Source organism: Pan troglodytes, chromosome 18 (assembly GCF_028858775.2).
Source record: "Pan troglodytes isolate AG18354 chromosome 18, NHGRI_mPanTro3-v2.0_pri, whole genome shotgun sequence".
Taxonomy (NCBI): domain Eukaryota; kingdom Metazoa; phylum Chordata; class Mammalia; order Primates; family Hominidae; genus Pan; species Pan troglodytes.
The window spans coordinates 35607983-35627425 of NC_072416.2; the positions used below are offsets into that span (position 1 = coordinate 35607983).

Sequence of the window (19443 nt, forward strand, 5' to 3'; positions counted from 1 at the left end):
ACAAAAATTAGCTGGGCATGGTGGTGGGCACCTGTAATCCCAGCTACTTGAGAGGCTGAGGCAGGGGAATCGCTTGAAGCCAGGAGGTGGAGGTTGCAGTGAGTCGAGATCACACCATTATACTCCAGCCTGGGCAACAGAGGGAGACTCGTCTCGGGGGTGAGAAAAGAAAAGAAAAAAAAAAACAAAAGCTTCCTCCAATTTATACCGAAAATTCTCTGTTCAGGACTAAGTGGCATAGAGAATGTTAAATGTGCCTAGATATCTTCATAACTCATATATTTTCTGTTTTCTACATATCTTGAAAGGCAGTGCCAAATGACGTGTAATTATCTAGGTGGTAAAACTGAAACATACTTCCTCTTCCCTTGAATATAAAAAAGCATTGTGGTATTAGTACTTTTATCTTGGATCATTGTTCAGAAGGAGGTTCAGCCCCCAGACGACCACATTTTTACTGTCATGAATGGCAAGACAAAATGTAGAGCTCAACTTACCCAAAGGAAAAAAGGCTCAAAAGACAAATTATGGCACAACTTAGCAGCCAAATTCTTACCAAGTACAGACTTTTGACATACTGATCTCTCTCCAGTTGCAAGTGGGAACATGCACTTTGAATGATGTCATTCAAAATTACCCTGCCCAGACACACTTTTCATTGATTCTCTTGGAGGGCAGTTCTAAGAGATTCTCTGGGGCTTTCTCTGCATCATGAGACGCAGTGCAGTTCTGCCCTTCACCTTCCGGCAGTTTGTCACCTCGTCCCTATGACCTCAGAGGAACTTTGTCTCAGGCCAATTGTTTGTTCCTTGGCCTCTTTCATTTCCCCTAAAAATCATTTGCTGCCCCTCTAAATGGCCTACATCTCCATCTATCTCCCTCTCCCCTCACAAGAGGGTGCTCTTTAAGCATCAACCATCTGGCCCTTCTAGCAGTCTCATTTTTCAGCTGGTTCCCATGTTTATGCCTGTTCTATGTTTTTCTTCTCCTGTTAAGCTGTCTGTTGTCAGCTCATTTCTGCAGTGAATCTTCAGAGAGGAGATTGGAAGCTTTCCTTCCACCCATACGATAGAACTATAAAGCAGAAGAGTTTAGAAAGAATTTCCTATTTAAGTGACGAAACCTCATACTCCATTTGTGATAAATAGCACAAAGGTTAAAAAAACTTATTTTTGACCAAAAGCTCTGTTGACATTCTATTAAACAAACACTGACCTATTTAATTTTCATAATGTAAATGGCAGACATTTTCATAATTCTTATGCTAATAAATCATTTCCCTGATTGTTTGGGTAAAACCACATATTCATAATGAAGTCCAGAAATGTGAATTGTTTTATATAATTTATTCTTATTTGTGATTACAAGTATACCTCTACAGAAAGTTAGTATACTCACACAAAGGTAATTTGTGCAGAAGAGAATGGTAAATGTGTAAGGTCTCAGAAACCCAATAATGATAATTATCAAATTATCCAATTTTTGTGGAGATGGGGTTTTGCCATGTTGGCCAGGGTGGTCTCGAACTCCTCCACAAAAGTCAGTCTCACGATGACGATAGACAGCCAGAGTATTGATAACCTGGAATAATAATAGTTGAAATAATGAAAAGGTCAATGACACCGACAATATTTCACTCAGAAAGAATCATCCTTAGAAACCGTCAACCTCCTCCAAAAGGTAACCACATCCCTCAGATATCACCGTGGGATTCCACTGCTACAAAAAAGAACAGAAGTTAGAAGTCTCATGTTTTTCAGATGGCTGGTAGTGTTTTTAGGCATTGCAAATCTGGGGTGCTGTCTTTCTTGGTATAAAGCAGGGATATCCAATCTTTTGACTTCCCTGCCTATATTAAAAGAAGCAAAGTTGTCTTGAGCCACACATAACATACACTAACACTAACAATAGCTGATGATCTAAAAAAAAAACTCTTTTTTTTTTTTTTTTTGGAGACAGAGTTCCGCTCCACTCAGTCGCCCAGGCTGGAGTGCAGTGGTGCAATCTCAGCTCACTGCAACCGCCAGCTCCTGGGCTCAAGCCATTCTCCTCCCTCAGCCTCCCGAGTAGCTGAGATTACAGGTCTCTGCCACCATGCCCGACTAATTTTTGTATTTTTAGTAGAGATGAGGTTTCACCATGTTGGCCAGTCTGGCCTTGAACTCCTGACAGGCGATCTGCCTGCCTCGGCCTCCCAAAGTGCTGGGATTACAGGTGTGAGCCACCGTGCCCAGCCATTTGTTTTTGTTTTTGTTTTTGTTTTGGTGTTTTGTTTCTGAGATGGGGTCTCACTCTGCCACCCACGCTGGAGTGCAGTGGCATGGTCTCGGCTCACTGCAACCTCTGCCTCTCAGGTTCAAGTGATTCTCCTGCCTCAGCCTCCTGAGTAGCTGGGAGTACAGGTGCCTGACAATGCACTCAGCAAATTTTTGTATTTTTTGTGGAGATGGGGTTTTGCCATGTTGGCCAGGGTGGTCTCGAACTCCTGACCTCAGGTAATCTGCCCGCCTCAGCCTCCCAAAGTGCTGGGATTACAGGCATGAGCCACTGTACCTGGCCAAAATCTCCTAATGTTTTAAGAAAGTTTACAAATTTGTGTTGAACTGCATTCAAAACTGCCCTGGGCCACATGCAGCCCGTCACTCATGGCTAAGACAAGCTAAGTATAAAGTAATTATCTTTTCTTTTTGTTTGGAGACAAAGTCTTGCTCTGTCACCCAGGCTAGATTGCAGTGGCATGATCTCAGCTCACTGCAACCTCCGCCTCCCGGGTTCAAGCGATTCTCCTGCCTCAGCTACTGAGTAACTGGGATTACAGGCGCCTGCCACCGCACTCGGCTAATTTTTGTATTTTTAGTACAAACAGGGTTTCACCATCTTGGCCAGGCTGGTCTCCAACTCCTGACCTCATGATCCACCTGCCTCGGCCTCCCAAAGTGCTGGGAATACAGGTGTGAGCCACTGCACCTGGCCAGTAGTTATCTTTTCTTTAAAGTTATTTACTTGTTTTTTAAATTGATGTATAACATTGGATGCATTTATTATATATCACATGGTAAAAGAATCCCTCTAAATAATACTTCTCTCTTGGATTATATGAATCTTTGTCATTTAAAGCTCAGCATAAGTAAAAAAAAAAAATACAATGAAGAGATTACTTCATTCACAAATAAGTATCAAATTTTAGTGCTTAAAAATTAACAAGGTGGGCCGGGCGTGGTGGCTCACGCCTGCAATCCCAGCACTTTGGGAAGCCGAGGTGGGTGGACCATGAGATCAGGAGATTGAGACCATCCTAGCTAACACGGTGAAACCCATCTCTACTAAAATTACAAAAAATTAGCAGGGCATGGTGGCACGCGCCTATAGTTCCAGCTACTTGGGAGGCTGAGGCAGAAGAATCACTTGAACCCGGGAGGCAGAGGTTGCAGTGAGCCGAGATCGCACCACTGCACTTCAGCCTGGGTGACAGAGCGAGGCTCTGTCTCAAAAAAAAATTACCAAGGCGGAGATCATGAAAATGGCATGAATAGTGTGGGATTTCTCTAAGATTGTTGATATTAATTCCATTAGACTCTTATGTGAGTGAAGATGAAGACTTCCCCTGAGTAAGTTCAGACAGCTTGTGATAACATTTCTACATCGATTCCTCAGGATTTAACTATATATTCTTGAAAACATCTCAATTTTAAATGTTTCTTTCAAGATGGTGAATTAAACAGAGATAGCCCTTCATCAGGTTGAACTCAGCATATGCTGAGTCTGAAATGGAAATGATGGAGTTAGAGAACCATACAACAATGGTAATGATTTCAGAAACATGGTGTTGAGCAGAACAAAGCAGACACAAAAGAGTACCTATGGCATGGCATGCATCTGTATACGCGAAATTCCAGAATAAGCAAGCTAACCTATGATAAGAAAGAGACTGGCTGGGAAGAGTGAGAGTTCACTTTCTGGGGTGACATAATAGTGTAGATCTTGGCTGGGCACGGTGGTTCACGCCTGTAATCCCAACGCTTTGGGAGGCCGAGGCGGGCGGATCACCTGAGGTCGGGAGTTCAAAACCAGCCTGACCAACATGGAGAAACCCTATCTCTACTAAAAATACAAAATTAGCTGGGAGTGGTGGCACATGTCTGTAATCCCAGCCACTCGGGAGGCTGAGGCAGGAGAATCGCTCGAACCTGGGAAGCAGAGGTTGCGGTGAGCTGATATTGCCCCATTGCACTCCAGCCTGGGCAACAAGGGAGGAACTGTCTCAAAAAAATAAATGAATAAATAAAATAATGTAGATCTTGAAAGGGGGTTGGTTTATGCTGGTGTATGTACTTTCCAAAGTTAGTAAACTTACACTTAAGGTTATATATTTTGGCCAGGCGCGGTGGCTCACGCCTGTAATCCCAGCACTGGGAGGCCGAGGCAGGCAGATCACGAGGTCAAGAGATGGAGACCATCCTGGCGAACATGGTGAAACCCCATCTCTACTAAAAATACAAAAATTAGCCAGGCATTGTAATCTGAGCTACTCAGGAGGCTGAGGCAGGACAATTGCTTGAACCCCGGAAGCGGAGGTTGCAGTGAGCCGAGATCTTGCCACTGCACTCCAGCCTGGGCGACAGAGTGAGACTCTGTCTAAAAAAAAAAAAAAAAAAGTCATCAAACCAGATGACACAAATCAAATGACATTTCACTTTGTTTTGGTCCATTTTGTTTGTTAGAGACAAGAGTGCAGCGGGGCCATCTCGGCTCACTGCAACGTCCAGCTCCTGGGCCCAAGCGATCCTCCCACCTCAGCCTCTCCAGTAACAGGGATAACAGGTACGCACCACCAGGCCCAACTAATCTTTTTTGGAATTTTTTGTAGAGATGGGGTTTCGCTATGATGCCCTGGCTACTCTTCAACTCCTGGACTCGAGTGATCTGCCCACCTCGGCCCCCTAAAGTGCTGGGATTACAGGCCTGAGCTGTGTAATTTCATGCCGCGTGACACAGCCCAGCAAAAAGGAAGAAACCCCGCGGGTCCAGCGTCTACTCACAGGGGTGGGATGATGGCTGATAAATCCCAGCAGGAGCCAAAAGAGGAGCCACCACCGCAGCCGCAGCCGCATGTCCTGGTCCTTTCAGGGCGCCCTGAGGCGGCCAGGACAGAGGTGGAGGTGGCTTAGGGCAGGGGGGAGGGAAGGGGACGGGGACCGGGGCCGGATCTTAGTTGGGGAGGGGGAGGGGAGGGGGAGGGGAAGGGGAGGGGAAGGGGGGAAGTAAGGGAAGGGAAAGGAGGAGAAGGGGGCTGTTGGGCACCTGGAGGAGGTGGAGGAGGAGGACGAGGAGAAGAAGAAAGGGGTCTGGGAAAGGATCCGGTTCAAATTAAGTTCTCAAGCGCTGGTGGAAGGTTTAGCTACAGGTCACGGAGAAGATCAGGGAAGCAACAGGACACGCGGGGCAAGGGAGCGTGAGGCTTAGGAGCAATTAGAGGGAGACAAAAAGGTTCTGCTATCCACCAAACCTTCTTCGGTCTGGGCCCTCCCTTGGCAACCCTGGGGCTTTATACTCCCTCTCCACCAATCCCTGATGACCCCGGTGGTGCCTCACAATGGACAACGCCAAGTAGCGCCCGCATCATTCCAATGACCCCTCCCCCATCTCAGTCTCCCACACTCCTCGCAAGGACAGGTCCTCTCTGGAACCTTCACAAACCTGATTTCTGGTCCTCCCCAACCAGCTCCCTGTCCCTGCTTCTGGGCGCTCCTTCCTTCCTGAGCTCCCAGGGTTCCTCAAGGTCACTTTTGGCGACAAAACATAAAAAACAAATGATGGCAGGATGGCAGGAAGAACCTCATACCCAAGCAGGGTGCCAGGTTTTACAGCCTCCTCTCAGCCATTCATATCCTAAGCAACAAAACATCAGCAGGATGCGGAAGGTCCCGATAGTAAACCATCTCCATCACATCCATGTAGCCATCCGTCCATCAACCTGTATCTCAGGAACAAATGTAGATACATTCATTTTAAGCATGCATGGTACATTTACAAAAATTAACCTGACTTATTTTGTTCCAGCAAATCTCAATATATTTGAGAGCAATCAAATCACACAGCATGTTTCTGATCATATAACTGTGCTAGAAGTCAATGATTAAAAGCTAATTCAAAATTATTATTTGCTTGGAAATTCAAAGTGCCCTTAGAAGACATAAACATAAGAAAGAATCCAAAATGAAACAAGATTGCCTTTCAACTCAATGATAAGATCATAACATGGCAATAAAATGTCTCCCTCTGGCCTGGGAATTCCTCTTTGTGCCACAAGGTTGTGTGATCGCAAATCACCCCTAACCCACCTAGACATTTTAACATCTGAAACCGAGTGATGATGTCCTTATCTATATCATCTTACTGCCTGTGTGTGTGGACTTTAAATTCTGAACCCAAATGAGGGGGAGAAAACCAAGTTGACTTTCATGATTGACCTCTCAGGGATGTCCAAGGAATCTGTGCATTTCAAGAAACAAAGTTCATCAGCTTCTCTCCTAAGGTATTTGCCCACAATACCCAGAGGGCTTGGCAGCATCATGTGTGATGGGTGGGGAGCTCCAAGCAGGTGGGCAGGACCCAGGGGCCTGGTGACCAGGACAGACCCCCACTGTCCATCACCTTTCCTGGCCCTGTCCTCTGCTAAACTTCCCACAGGTCTTCTGCCCGATCACACAGAGTATGCCCAAACTCTCTCAGGCCTCTGGCAGCTGAAAACCACTGCTTTAAATCCCTTTACCATTTACTATGACATAAGGTTATTGTAAACAGGAAATATTCTATTGATGCTACAAATGGAAAGCCAATGCCTTTACCATAAATAGAAAAACAACCCTAAGAAGCAAGCAAAACAAAAACAAAAGAGGGGCTGGGTGTGGTGGCTCACGCCTGTAATCCCAGCACTTTGGGAGGCCGAGGTGGGCGGATCACAAGGTCAGGAGTTCCAGACCAGCCTGGCCAATATGGTGAAACCCTGTCTCTAATAAAACACAAAAATTAGCCGGGTGTGGTGGTGGGCACCTGTAGTCCCACCTACTTGGGAGGCTGAGGCAGGAGAATAGTTTGAACCCGGGAGGCAGAGTCTGCAGTGAGCCGAGATTGCACCACTGCACTCCAGCCTAGGCGACAGAGCGAGACTCTGTCTCAAAAACAGCAACAACTACAAACAAACAAAAAACAGGGTTAACAAAAGTATGGAATTCAATTCTTTTTATATGCTGCAGCCACGTTCTGGCCCTAGATTTGGCTGGGCATGGTGGCTCACGCCTGTAATCCCAGCACTTTGGGAGGCTGAGGCAGGCGGATCACGAGGTTAGGAGTTCGAGATCATCCTGGCCAACATGGTGAAACCCCGTCTCTACTAAAAATACAAAAATTAGCTTTGTGTGGTGGCAGGTGCCTGTAATTCCAGCTACTCAGGAAGCTGAGGCAGGAGAATTGCTTGAACCCGGGAGGCAGAGGTTGCAATGAGCCGAGATCACACCACTGCACTCCAACCTGGGTGACAGAGCAAAACTCCTTCTGAAAAGAAAAAACAAAGAAATATTAAGTAACTTGTCTGAGGCCACATAGTTACCAAGACGTGGGAGCTGGGACTTGAACCCAGGCAGTCTGGCTGGATTCATGCCTGCAGCCTCTGCACTCCTGCTACTTACTGTGTGAGAAGCGCCTGTTCTGTGGAAGGTTGTGGGCTGAGATCTTTCCATGAGTTCCACTCATTTACCCCCAAGGCTGTTCTTAAAGACGGGCATGACGGTTATGCCCATTTTACAGATGGGGCCCTGAGGCTCAAAAGGGCACGCCACTCACCCATTTCCACAAAGCTATAGTTAGTTAGCAGAGGGCAGAATTCGGCCGCCTCTCCCCTAGCGCGAAGGCTGTGATTGACACAGAGGTTTTTTTGTTGTCGTTGCTGTTGTTTGTTCCTTTTTCTTATTTTTGAGACAGGGTCTTGCTCTGTCATCCCAGCTGGAGTGCAGTGGTGCGATGTCAGCTCACTGCAAACTCTGCCTCCAAGATGCAAATGATTCTCGTGCCTCAGCCTCCCAAGTAGCTGGAATTACAGGTGTGCACTACCACGCCCAGCTGTTTTTTGTAGAGATGGGGTTAGTAGAGATTTGTTTTATAGAGACGGGGTTTCACCATGGTCTCTACTAAACCCTGTCTCTACTAAAAATACAAAAATTACCCAGGCGTGGTGGCACATGCCTGTAGTCCCAGCTACTCAAGAGGCTGAGGCAGGAGAATCACTTGAACCTGGGAGGTGGAGGTTGCAGTGACCCAAAATCATGCACTCTAGCCTGGGGTCTCGCTTTTGCCCAGGTTAGAGTGCAGTGGCACAATCATAGTGGCTCACTGCAGCCTCAAACTCCTGGGCTGAAGGGAATCCTCCCACCTCAGCCTCCCAAGTAGCTAGGACTATAGGCATGTGCCATCATGGCGAGTTAATTTTTTGTGTGTTTTTATTGTCTCGAGACAGAGTCTTGCTCTGTTGCTCAGGCTGGACTGCAATGGCATGATCTTGGCTCACCACAACCTCCACCTCCTGGGTTCAAGCAATTCTCCTACCTCAGCCTCCCGAGTAGCTGGGATTACAGGTGCGTGCCACCATGCCTGGCTAATTTTGTATTTTTAGTAGAGACAGGGTTTCGCCGTGTTGATCAGGCTGCTCTCGAACTCCTGACCTCGTGATCCACCTGCCTCGGCCTCTCAAAGTGTTGGGATTACAGGCATGAGCCACTGAGCCTGGCCTGGTGAGCTAATTTTTAAATTTGTTATAGAGACAAGAGTCTCTCTTATGTTGCCCAGGCTGGTCTCGACCCCCTGGCCTCAAGTGATCCTCCCACCTCAGCCTCCCAAAGTGCTGGGATTACAGATGGGTGTCACCGCACCTGGCCTCTGAGGAGGATTTCATTATAAACCTGCCCTGAAGGGAGGGAATCCAATTTTACCAGAGGGTGTAGCCTGGTGAGGCCTGGATGACCTCCGGAGGCAGGGGCTTGTGCCTGGGCTGAGGCCTAAGGGACAATGGGCAGACATGAAGTTGCCCCAGGCAGAGGGTACAGTGTGGGCAAAGTCAGGAAGTGGCAGGGCTTGGATCACTCCAGGAAGAGAGAGGAGTCATGTGTCACAGAAGCTCGAGACCCAGAGAGTGAGGCAGGCAGGCAGGCAGGGACCAAGCTTGGGCACAGCCAGGAAGGCAGGACAGGGCATGGTGGGGCCAATGGAATCATTACCCAAGTCGGGGATTTTCAGGGAAACAGCTTAGATAAGGCCAGGCATACAGTAGCTCCCACCTGTAATCCCAGCATTTGGGGAGGCTGAGGTAGGAGGACTGCTTGAGCCTGGGAGTTCGAGACCAGCCTAGGCAACATAGTGAGACCCCCATATCCACAAAAAATTTAAAAAAGGAGTTTGTGTTCCTGTAGTAGCATACTTGGGAGGTTGAGGTGGCAGTATCACTTGAGCCCGGGAGTTCAAGGCTAAAGTGAGCTGATTGAGCCATTGCACTCCAGCCTGAGCGACAGAGAGATACGCTGTCTCAAAGGAAATACAAATTAAAAAACCAGCCGGGCATGCTGGCGTGTGCCTGTAGTCTCAGCTACTTGGGACACTGAAGTGGGAGGATCGCTTGAGCCCAGGAGTTCAAGGCTGCTGTGAACTATGATTGTGCCTCTGCAGTCCAGCCTGGGCGACAGAGAAAGACCCTGTCTCTTAAAAAAAAAACAAAAAAAACTTAGATAAGAGGATGCTGTGCCTCCCTGGGGGTCTTCAGTCACCCATGGTCCTGGCAAGAGAGGAGGGCCAGGAGAGAGCTTCACCCACCTGCTGTCCTGCCCATGTGACATCCGCAGGTGCTGCCACGGCCACGACTGTTGTTACACTCGAGCTGAGGAGGCCGGCTGCAGCCCCAAGACAGAGCGCTACTCCTGGCAGTGCGTCGATCAGAGCGTCCTGTGCGGTGAGTCCCCAGCACCACTATGCCACCCACCCCGAGTATCCCCTGGGCATCCTGGCATAGCCAGATGACTTCCGTGCCCCTGTTGCAATAACCACTGCTTCCAACTCTCTATAGAACACCCCTTGGGTATATCTAATGTAAGTGATATTTATTTTATTTATTTTTTGAGTCAGAGTCTCGCTCTGTCACCCAGGCTAGAGTGTGCTGATGTGATCTTGGCTCACTACAACCTCTGCCTCCTGGGTTCAAGCGATTCTCATGCCTCAGCCTCCCAAGTGGCTGGGACTACAGGCATGCACCATCACGCCCAGCTAATTTTTGTATGTTTTTCAGTAGAGGTGGGGTTTCACCAAGTTGGCCGGGCTGGTCTCAAACTCCCCACCTCAAGTGCTCTGCCCGCCTTGGCCTCCCAAAGTGCTGGGATTACAGGCATGAGTCGTGGTGTCTGGCCCTAATGTGAGTGATCTTTAACAATGAGGACTTGAAAAAGAAAACCCTGAAGAAACCTACTTCTTTGATGTCTGGACGACAAGGAAGAAGATAGAAATGGCATCAGATAATAAACAGTGTAAATGTTTATCAGAAAGAGGCTGGTGGTCGGGACCAGTAGGAGGATCGCTTGAGTCCAGGAGTGCATCTCTACAAAATGTTAAAGGATTTTTTAACATTGGCCAGGCGTGGTGGCACACATCTGTGATCCCAGCTACTTGGGAGGCTGAGGCAGGAGGATTGCTTGAAGCCCAGGAGGTTGAGGCTGCAGTGAGCTGTGATCGAGCCACTGCACTCCTGCCTGGGTGACAGAGCAAAACCCAGTCTCAAAAAATAATAATAATAATAATAATAATATTTTACATAACCAAACACTTCTAAAGATTAAAAAAAAAACCCTACAATTAATTAAAAACCTCAGGTCCCTCAGGCAATCATACCAGATATTGAAACAAAGCAATAACATAAGGACTGCAGTATTTATTTTATTTTTATATTATTTATTTATTCTTTGTTAGTTTGTTTTTGGAGTGTGGGTTTTGTTTTATTTTTTGATTTTTTTCTTTTTTTCGACCCACGGATTTATTCTTATTGCCCAGGCTTGAGTGCAATGGCGTGTTCTCAGCTTACTCAACCTCCGCCTCTTGGGTTTGGGTAATTGTGTCTCGGCCTCCCTCTGCCTCTTGGGCTTGGGCGATTGTTCCACCTCATCCGCCCTCCGCCTCTTGGGTTTGGGTAATTGTGTCTCGGCCTCCCTCTGCCTCTTGGGCTTGGGCGATTGTTTCACCTCATCCGCCCTCCGCCTCTTGGGTTTTGTTGATTGTTCCACCTCATCCACCCTCCGCCTCTTGGGTTTTGGTGATTGTTCCACCTCATCCACCCTCCACCTCTTGGGTTTGGGTGGTTTTCCCGCCTCAGCCTCCTGAGTAGCTAAGGGAGGAGTCTTCAGATTATCATCCACTGAGGGTGGAAGAGGAGAGGGTGGAAGAGGAGCAAGGAGACACTCCTTCAGATTATCATCCACTGAGGGTGGAAGAGGAGAGGGTGGAAGAGGAGCAAGGAGACACTCCTTCAGATTATCATCCACTGAGGGTGGAAGAGGAGCAAGGAGACACTCCTTCAGATTATCATCCACTGAGGGTGGAAGAGGAGAGTGTGGAAGAGGAGCAAGGAGACACTCCTTCAGATTATCATCCACTGAGGGTGGAAGAGGAGAGGGTGGAAGAGGAGCAAGGAGACACTCCTTCAGATTATCATCCACTGAGGGTGGAAGAGGAGAGTGTGGAAGAGGAGCAAGGAGACACTCCTTCAGATTATCATCCACTGAGGGTGGAAGAGGAGAGGGTGGAAGAGGGATAAGGAGACACTCCTTCAGATTATCATCCACTGAGGGTGGAAGAGGAGAGGGTGGAAGAGGGATAAGGAGACACTCGTTCAGATTATCATCCACTGAGGGTGGAAGAGGAGAGTGTGGAAGAGGAGCAAGAGGACACTCCTTGATATTATCATCCACTGAGGGTGGAAGGGTACGAAGGAGACATTCGGGAGGTGTCTTGAGGCTCAGGGAGTTATCCGTTATAGAACGTTGTTGAGTCGGAGGAGGTGGCTGGCGGCCCATCCTGTTTTTTAAAGTTTCAGCTGTGAGGTAGGGCCAGTAGGGCAATCCTGAAGAATGACGATGCTCCGCTGCCGCCATTCTGACCTGTAGGGCCGAAGAAGGGAATGTTTTCACACATATTCATTTGATGGACAAAATTACTGCCACCAACACGGTCTGCACCTTCTGTTGCTGGTGATAGATTTTTGCACCTTTCCATCCTCCAGGTTTCAAAATAGCAGTATCACTGTCATAATATCACCCTTCCACTGAGTACTGCTGACAGCTGGGGGGTAAAGAAAAGTCATTGGGACACACTGTTGTCTCCACATGCCACTGTGTCTGTCTGCAAATGTAGGCAGGCTGGGGTCCTGCCCCAGGGAAGACAGAGTCATAACAGAGTAATAAAGAAGCATGTTTGAGACACAGGAGTGTCTATGTCTATCCTCATTCCTCCCTCACAGCCATCACCAGAGCATATTTCTTGCACCAGGTCAACAGACAGTAAGAGAGGCATGAAAAGCCCATTGTCCACACATGTTGCAGCTTCTTTTTGGAGAATGTTTTCCAGGCCTTTTATGTTCTGTCTCTGATTCTCAGAACTCTGCAAGGTCAGTGTGACCACCCTGCTCCAAATCTAAGAAAACAGAGGTTTCCAGAGGAAGGAGAAATTGTGCCCAGGGTCACACAGCTTGCAACAGGCAGAGTGGAAGTTGATTCCAGCTCTGCCTGCAGGCCCCTCTCATTTCCCCTCTGTTTCCCTTCTTGACAAAGGATCTTCTTCACTCTGGAGGTGCCACCCATGAGAACAAAGAGCTCTGGAGAGATGTGGATTCCTGAAGAGCTGCAGGGGAACTGGGAGAGGGTTTTCTGACAGAACAATCTTACCTCAAGAAGTCAGTTAGGCATGGCTGTAATATTTCTTTTCACTCCCAGGTAATACCAAATTGTAAGTGCACTAGGACATAAAGAATACTTTTGTCCATGGAAAAATGAGGTGGGAATTCTAAACAAAGCAAGTTTTAAAACTGTGTTTCACTTCAAGTGTACAAGTCCCATCACGTGTAATCATAGGACTCGGCAGCTTTTGAAGGTACAGAGGCCACACAAGAACCAGCTTAGCTGAGCATCATTTAAGGCCTTCATTTGGAATTGTCCCTGTGGGTAATAAGTTACATTCACTCTTCACTAATTTACAGTCAGGGCCCATTTGCTATTACAAATATGGAACCTCTGACACTTTGAATATTAGATCAGGGGCCCCACTGGGTGGGGATGAAGGTGTTTTTGCACAACACGGTTACCAACAGGGATGGGACTGTGATGCTTGTAGGCAGCCTTTCTCTCTGCCATCTCCCTCTGCAGGGCTTGAGCACAGAGCCGTAGGGAGAAAAATGTATCCATGTCCTGACCTGGCAGACTATGTTCAAAAGCAAGGAAAACAAACAAACTTACCCGGTTGCAAAGAGGCTTTCTTGCAGGAGGGGGGATCTGAAAAAGCCAACACATGAGAAATTGAATGTTGAGAGAGTCTAAGAGCCGTGGCATCATCTGCATCAGCACTGAACTATCCTGCAACTGCGGGGAGGAAGCTCCTTACTTTGCATTTGTGGTAGTCCTCTGCCCGCCGCCGCAACTCTTGCGCACGTTGAAACATTTTCCTATGGATTACAATCACTTTCATCAGATAAAGCACCACTTTCAGGATGATTTTAAATAATCTGCCATGTTTCTGTTATCCTCACAACTGTACCCTTACACAATCTATCTCTACCTAGAAAACGTATTTCAGATGGCTATAAGAGTACAGTCTGAGCCGGTCGCGGTGGCTGACGCCTGTAGTCCCAGCACTCTGGGAGGGCGAGGCGGATGGATCACGAGGTCAGGAGATTGAGACCATCCTGGCTAATAAGGTGAAACCCCATCTCTACTAAAAATACAAAAGATTAGCCGGGCGTGGTGGCAGGCACCTGTAATCCCAGCTACTCGGGAGGCTGAGGCAGGGGAACCACTTGAACCTGGGAGGCGGAGGTTGCAGTGAGCCAAGATCACGTCATTGCACTCCAGCCTGGGTGACACAGCGAGACTCCATCTCAGAAAAACAAAAACAAAAACAAAAACAAAAAAACTGTACGGTCTGATCCAAACTGTTGCTATATTGATTCCTCCTCTTGCTTACTGCCTGCTGACTTCGGAGATGATAGTTTCCTTCCCCATTCTCAGTATATCCCTAATTCATCCTTCATTGAGCATCTTTTATCATAAAGCTGTATTCTCTTTGTATTAATATCCTTACCGTGTTTCACAGGGCAGAAACAGCTGGGCTTATAAACAGGCATAGTCCTTTTGAAGGATGTGGTTGATCCTACAACAACACACTTTCCTAAGGATGACAACAACTCACCCCACCCCTAGAATGGCTGGTATGAACCGAGCTTCCACACAGTCTAGCTGGCAATGGGGTCAGGAGACGTTTTGCTGCTTCACATCTTTTGGTCACTGGTAAATATTAAGGTACTTTGTTTTCTGTTTTGTGAACTCTCTCTCTCTCTCACGATATGTCTTCTGACCGTTTGTTTCTATTTCTGCATTTACTGGGTCTAAGCATTGTACAGAGGTTAAAAACAACACTCCAATGGGCGTTTCCCAGGAGGGTGGGGTTCAGTTTCTGAACTCACTTCTAGGTGTGTATTTCTTTCATATCCAATTTCCCATTTTCCTCTGCCTCTGATACCTGCCTCTCCTTTTCTGCATGCTCACATTCTTTCATGCTTAGTTTCCTCAGATTAGAAGGGAGAGAAATGCACACACATGATCCACCAGCCCGTGTGGGATTCCCTCTGCCCTTCTGGCATCTGAAGGCTGTGATTCAAAGATCCCCCCTGCAACCTTTCCACAAATGAACCAACTGATTCTCACAACCGAAGGGAGAATGGACACCTCCCATTGAGGGACAAAAAAAAGTCACACTCTGGCCTGCTGGCAAGTCACCTGTCATTTCCAGCTCATCTTCATAGTTCCATAGTTAGTCCTATTCTTTAGTAAATATAAAGACTATTAAAAGCTTCTATGAGGTGCACTATGTGTGTTTCTGGGGTCAGTCTTGTGCTTGACACAGCGAAAGCTCATTTTAGTTCAGTGTGAAAAACCAGACCTCACCAATTCATCACAACTAACTCCATCGGAAGCAGAGGATTGCTCCTCATCTGACTCCTCCTGTGTGAGACCTGATTCTCAGTCAGAGGCTGATGCCGGAACTGAGACCATCAGCCATAGAGAGATCGTTCCAGAATATGGTGTCATTAACCCCGCAGTTCACTACTGCACTTTGCCATGATTCAGGACTGGAACTCTTGTCATCGACTTTAAAGATCCTGGTTGACAGAAAAGGCAATCTGAATGCTGGGGGCATCGATTGAATTACAAATGATCGGAATGGCTCCTAAGTCAGGGTGTTATGTCCTGAAAATACGTGACAACGGCAAACCATCCACCCTGGTGTTGACTGACTTTAACAAGGTTCAGTTCACAGAGATTGAGGGCAGAAAAAGGAAACGGCCTAAAAAGGGTAAGTTTGCTGTGTTGCCCTCACACCACTTGATTCATGGTCCTGATCCTAAGGATCTCACCTGATACTTGGTTTTATAGGAAGGATGTGAAAAATTCCCAGAACGCTAGGAAACAGGGACGAAAACACTTCAAAGAGAAAGTTAATGAACTTGTTTCTGACCACAGGGCATTCTTCAGCACATGCTGTCTGGAGCGGCCTCAAACAAGGAGTGTGTGGTGAGGTGCTGAGAATGCAATGGGAGCAGGGTCCTGTCCCCACGCTACAGAAGCTCACAGTTTAATGCAAATGAGAAGCCAGTGAGGACATCACTACTCCTGCTGTGCACTTGGGAACTAGAAACACAAAACCTGACTCTGGAGGGAAGCTAAGGAAGCATTCTACTCTTGAGTTGACATAAGTGCATCTGAAGCTTCTGATCTCCGATGAGAACAATGGGGGACACCAAACAGAATATGAAACCCATGATTGAATACATCCAATTGCTAACATGGCAGTAAACAGACATGAGGTGAAGATGGAGGAGAAGGAAACCCAGGACGAAAGTCAGCCTCGCATTTGGAACCCATTTCCCTGAGTTTCATTGCTGAATTCCAGAAGGAACTACTGAGATGCAAAGAAGCACAGCAGCTTTTGCACACATGCGTGGGATTAGATGGAAAACAAGTGGATTGAGGGTCTGCCAATGAAAGCGACCCATACTGAAGTCCACTGGCTCTGGTTGAGACCCAGAAGAGTCATGCATCAGAATAAAGGTGGACAGAAAATACCCTGGCCTTTGTAGGGACTGAGCCTGCACCGATGACCTCAATTGCCGCCTGTATGGAGGACCCCTGACCATCCCCCAGAAGTAGACTCCCATCTCTTCTGCAGCAAGATAACATGCTACTAGGCCTCAATTCATTGCTAAATATTTTTTAACAACTATCTCACATTTAACAAAAAAAGATCAGTCATATGGCAGCAAAATACAATGTAATATGACCAAAACATGAAAGACTGTGAAAATGAATCTGGAGGTGACCCAAGCATTGAATTCAACAATCCAGGCTGGGTGCGGTGGCTCACACTGGGAGGCTGAGGTAGGCAGATCACCTGAGTTCAGGAGTTCAAGACTAGCCTGGCCAACATGGTGAACCCCTGTCTCTACTAAAAATACAAAAATCGGGCCGGGCACGGTGGCTCATGCCTGTAATCCCAGCACATTGGGAGGCCGAGGTGTGCGGATCATGATATCAGGAGTTCTAGACCAGCTTGGCCAATATGGTGAAACCCCGCCTCTACTAAAAATACAAAAATTATCCGGGCATGGTGGCATATGCCTGTAGTCCCAGCTACTCAAGAGGCTGAGGGATAAGAATCGCTTGAACCTGGGAGGTGGAGGTTGCAGTGAGCCAAGATCATGCCACTGCACTCTAGCCTGGGTGACAGAGTGAGACTCTGTCTCAAAAAAAAAAAAAAAAAAAAAAAAATTGGCCAAATGTGCTGGCACACACCTGTAATCCAAGCTACTCAGGAAGCTGAGGCAGAATTGCTTCAAACTGGGAGCAGAGGTTGCAGTGAGCCAAGATTGCACCATAGCACTCCAGCCTGGGCGACAGAGCGAGACTCTATCTCAAAATTAAAAAAAAAAAAAAAAAGGCTGGCTGTGGTGGCTCACGCCTCTAATCCCAGCACTTTGGGAGGCTGAGGCAGGTGGATTACCTGAGGTCAGAAGTTCGAGACCAGCCTGGACAACATGGTGAAACCCCATCTCTAGTAAAAATACAAAAATTAGCTGGGCGTGGGGGTGGGCACCTGTAATCCCAGCTACTTGGGAGGCTGAGGCAGGAGAATTGCTTGAACCCAAAAGGCAGTGAGCCGAGATTTTGCCACTGCACTACAGCCTGGGCAACAACAGCAAAGCTCCATCTCAGGAAAAAAAAAAAAAAAAAGACAGAGAAAGGAAAACCAATGCCAGTACTAGCAACTCCTCTTCCCCCGAAAAAATGACAAACAAGAATGTAGGAAGGGAAAGGAATTATACAGCTTAAACTAATGAAGCAGAAAGGACAAACTCAATTTTGAACCCACTGAATGTGCCACAAATATTGTAGAAAATATTCTCAAGGACTTTACAGTTGTCTACTTTGATTGGCACATGGTTCATACAACAGTATTTGTGTCAAGGCACATCTTACTGTTTTCTGGCGGTCTTCCTCTTTCCATTGATTTTGTCATGATGGTTGATTTTCGTTGTCACCTTCCTCTTACGGATTTTAGCTCTAAATTTTCTTTCCACATGTCTCCATGGAGTAATGACGTCTTTCAGGCCAATTTTATTTCCTGGAAAGGAAGAAACTCTTTTCTTTGTGTGCATACAAATGGACCTCAGCCCTTGGTGAGAGTGAGGAGAAGAGAAGGTGAGAAACCTGAGGGCAAGAAGCTGTTCTTTCCCTTTCCAGGGCAAACTCATTTCCACACTATGGGGACTCCAACAGAGCCATACCTTCCTGTCTACGTCGGTTGGACCTCCAGGCTCTCTGCTGTACATCCGTGGATCCATCATGTCCATTTCGAGAACAGAAGATAGTCTTCAGGAAAGACACCTAGGAAATAATAATATAAGAATGACGGCTGGGCACGGTGGCTCATGCGTATAATCCTAGTACTTTGGGAGGCCAAGGCAGGTGGATCACGGGGTCAGGAGTTCAAGATCAGCCTGGCCAAGATGGTGAAACCCCGTCTCTACTAAAAATACAAAAATTAGCTGGGCATGGCAGCGGGCGCCCGTAATCCGAGCTACTCGGGAGGCTGAGGCAGAGAACCGTTTGAAGCTGGGAGGCGGAGGTTGCAGTGAGCCGAGATCACACCACTGCACTCCAGCCTGAGCGACAGAATGAGACTCTGTCTCACACACACACACACACACACACACACACACACACACAAAAGAATGACATGAGGCTGGCACGGTGGCTCACTCCTGTAATCCCAGCACTTTGGGAGGCCGAGGCAGGCGGATCACCTGAGGTCGGGAGTTTGAGACCAGCCTCACCAACATGGAGAAATGCTGTCTCTGCTAAAAATACAAAATTAGCCAGGCATGGTGGTGCATGCCTGTAATCCCAGCTATTCGGGAGGCTGAGGCAGGAGAATCACTTGAACCCAGCAGGAAAAGGTTGTGGTGAGCTGAGATTGTGCCATTGCACTCCAACCTGGGCAACAAAATTGAAACTCTGTCTCAAAAAAAAAAAAAAAAAAAAAAAAAAATAGGCCAGGTGCGGTAGCTCACGCCTGTAATCCCAGCACTTTGGGAGGCTGAAGCGGGTGAATCACAAGGTCAAGAGATGGAGACCATCCCGGGCAACATGGTGAAACCCCATCTCTACTAAAAATACAAAAATTAGCTGAGCATGGTGATGCACGCCTGTAGTCCCAGCTACTCGGGAGGCTGAGGCAGGAGAACTGCTTGAACCCAGGAGGCAGAGGTTGCAGTGAGCCAAGATCCCACCACTGCACTCCAGCCTGGTGACAGAGTGAGACTCCGTCTCAAAAAAAAAAAAAAAAATGACATGCATATACTTCACACAACTGAACTGTACACTTCAACATGGTTAGATGGTTATTATCATCTTATAAGTATTTTACCACAGGTTAACATGTTTCACAACTTGAAAAGGAAGTAATTACCTTCAGCTCTCTGAGTTCTAGAATTTGTAACATTTCACCCCCTGCTCCTTCCTGATCTGCACTGGAGCATCTTCCTTCTGTCCCTGCTCTACTCAGAGTTCACTTTCTTTCCCTCACATCAGC

At 47.2% G+C, this 19443-nt stretch overlaps 1 protein-coding gene and 1 long non-coding RNA gene across 6 annotated transcripts in view; both read right to left on the bottom strand.

Moving 5' to 3' along the window:
* Nucleotides 1-1331: 1331 nt before the first annotated feature.
* Nucleotides 1332-5027, bottom strand: LOC134808806 (uncharacterized). The gene is made up of 2 exons (XR_010152591.1): nt 4355-5027; nt 1332-1581 (listed from the first exon to the last, which is right to left on the bottom strand). It is a non-coding gene; the product is annotated as an uncharacterized LOC134808806 (long non-coding RNA).
* A 5935-nt stretch (nt 5028-10962) lies between these two features.
* LOC129137455 (nuclear pore complex-interacting protein family member B15-like) overlaps nt 10963-19443 on the bottom strand; it is a 31053-nt gene continuing 22572 nt past the window's right edge. For 4 of the 5 annotated variants that reach the window (XM_063797798.1, XM_063797800.1, XM_063797799.1 and 1 more), the window contains 5 exons: nt 18137-18236; nt 17829-17973; nt 13681-13741; nt 13536-13571; nt 10963-12185 (listed from right to left, as the gene is read on the bottom strand). In XM_063797798.1, coding sequence (XP_063653868.1) covers nt 11028-12185; nt 13536-13571; nt 13681-13741; nt 17829-17973; nt 18137-18236 — 1500 coding nt within the window. In that variant the 3' untranslated portion in view covers nt 10963-11027. The other variant, XM_054669328.1, reaches the window with a different exon arrangement.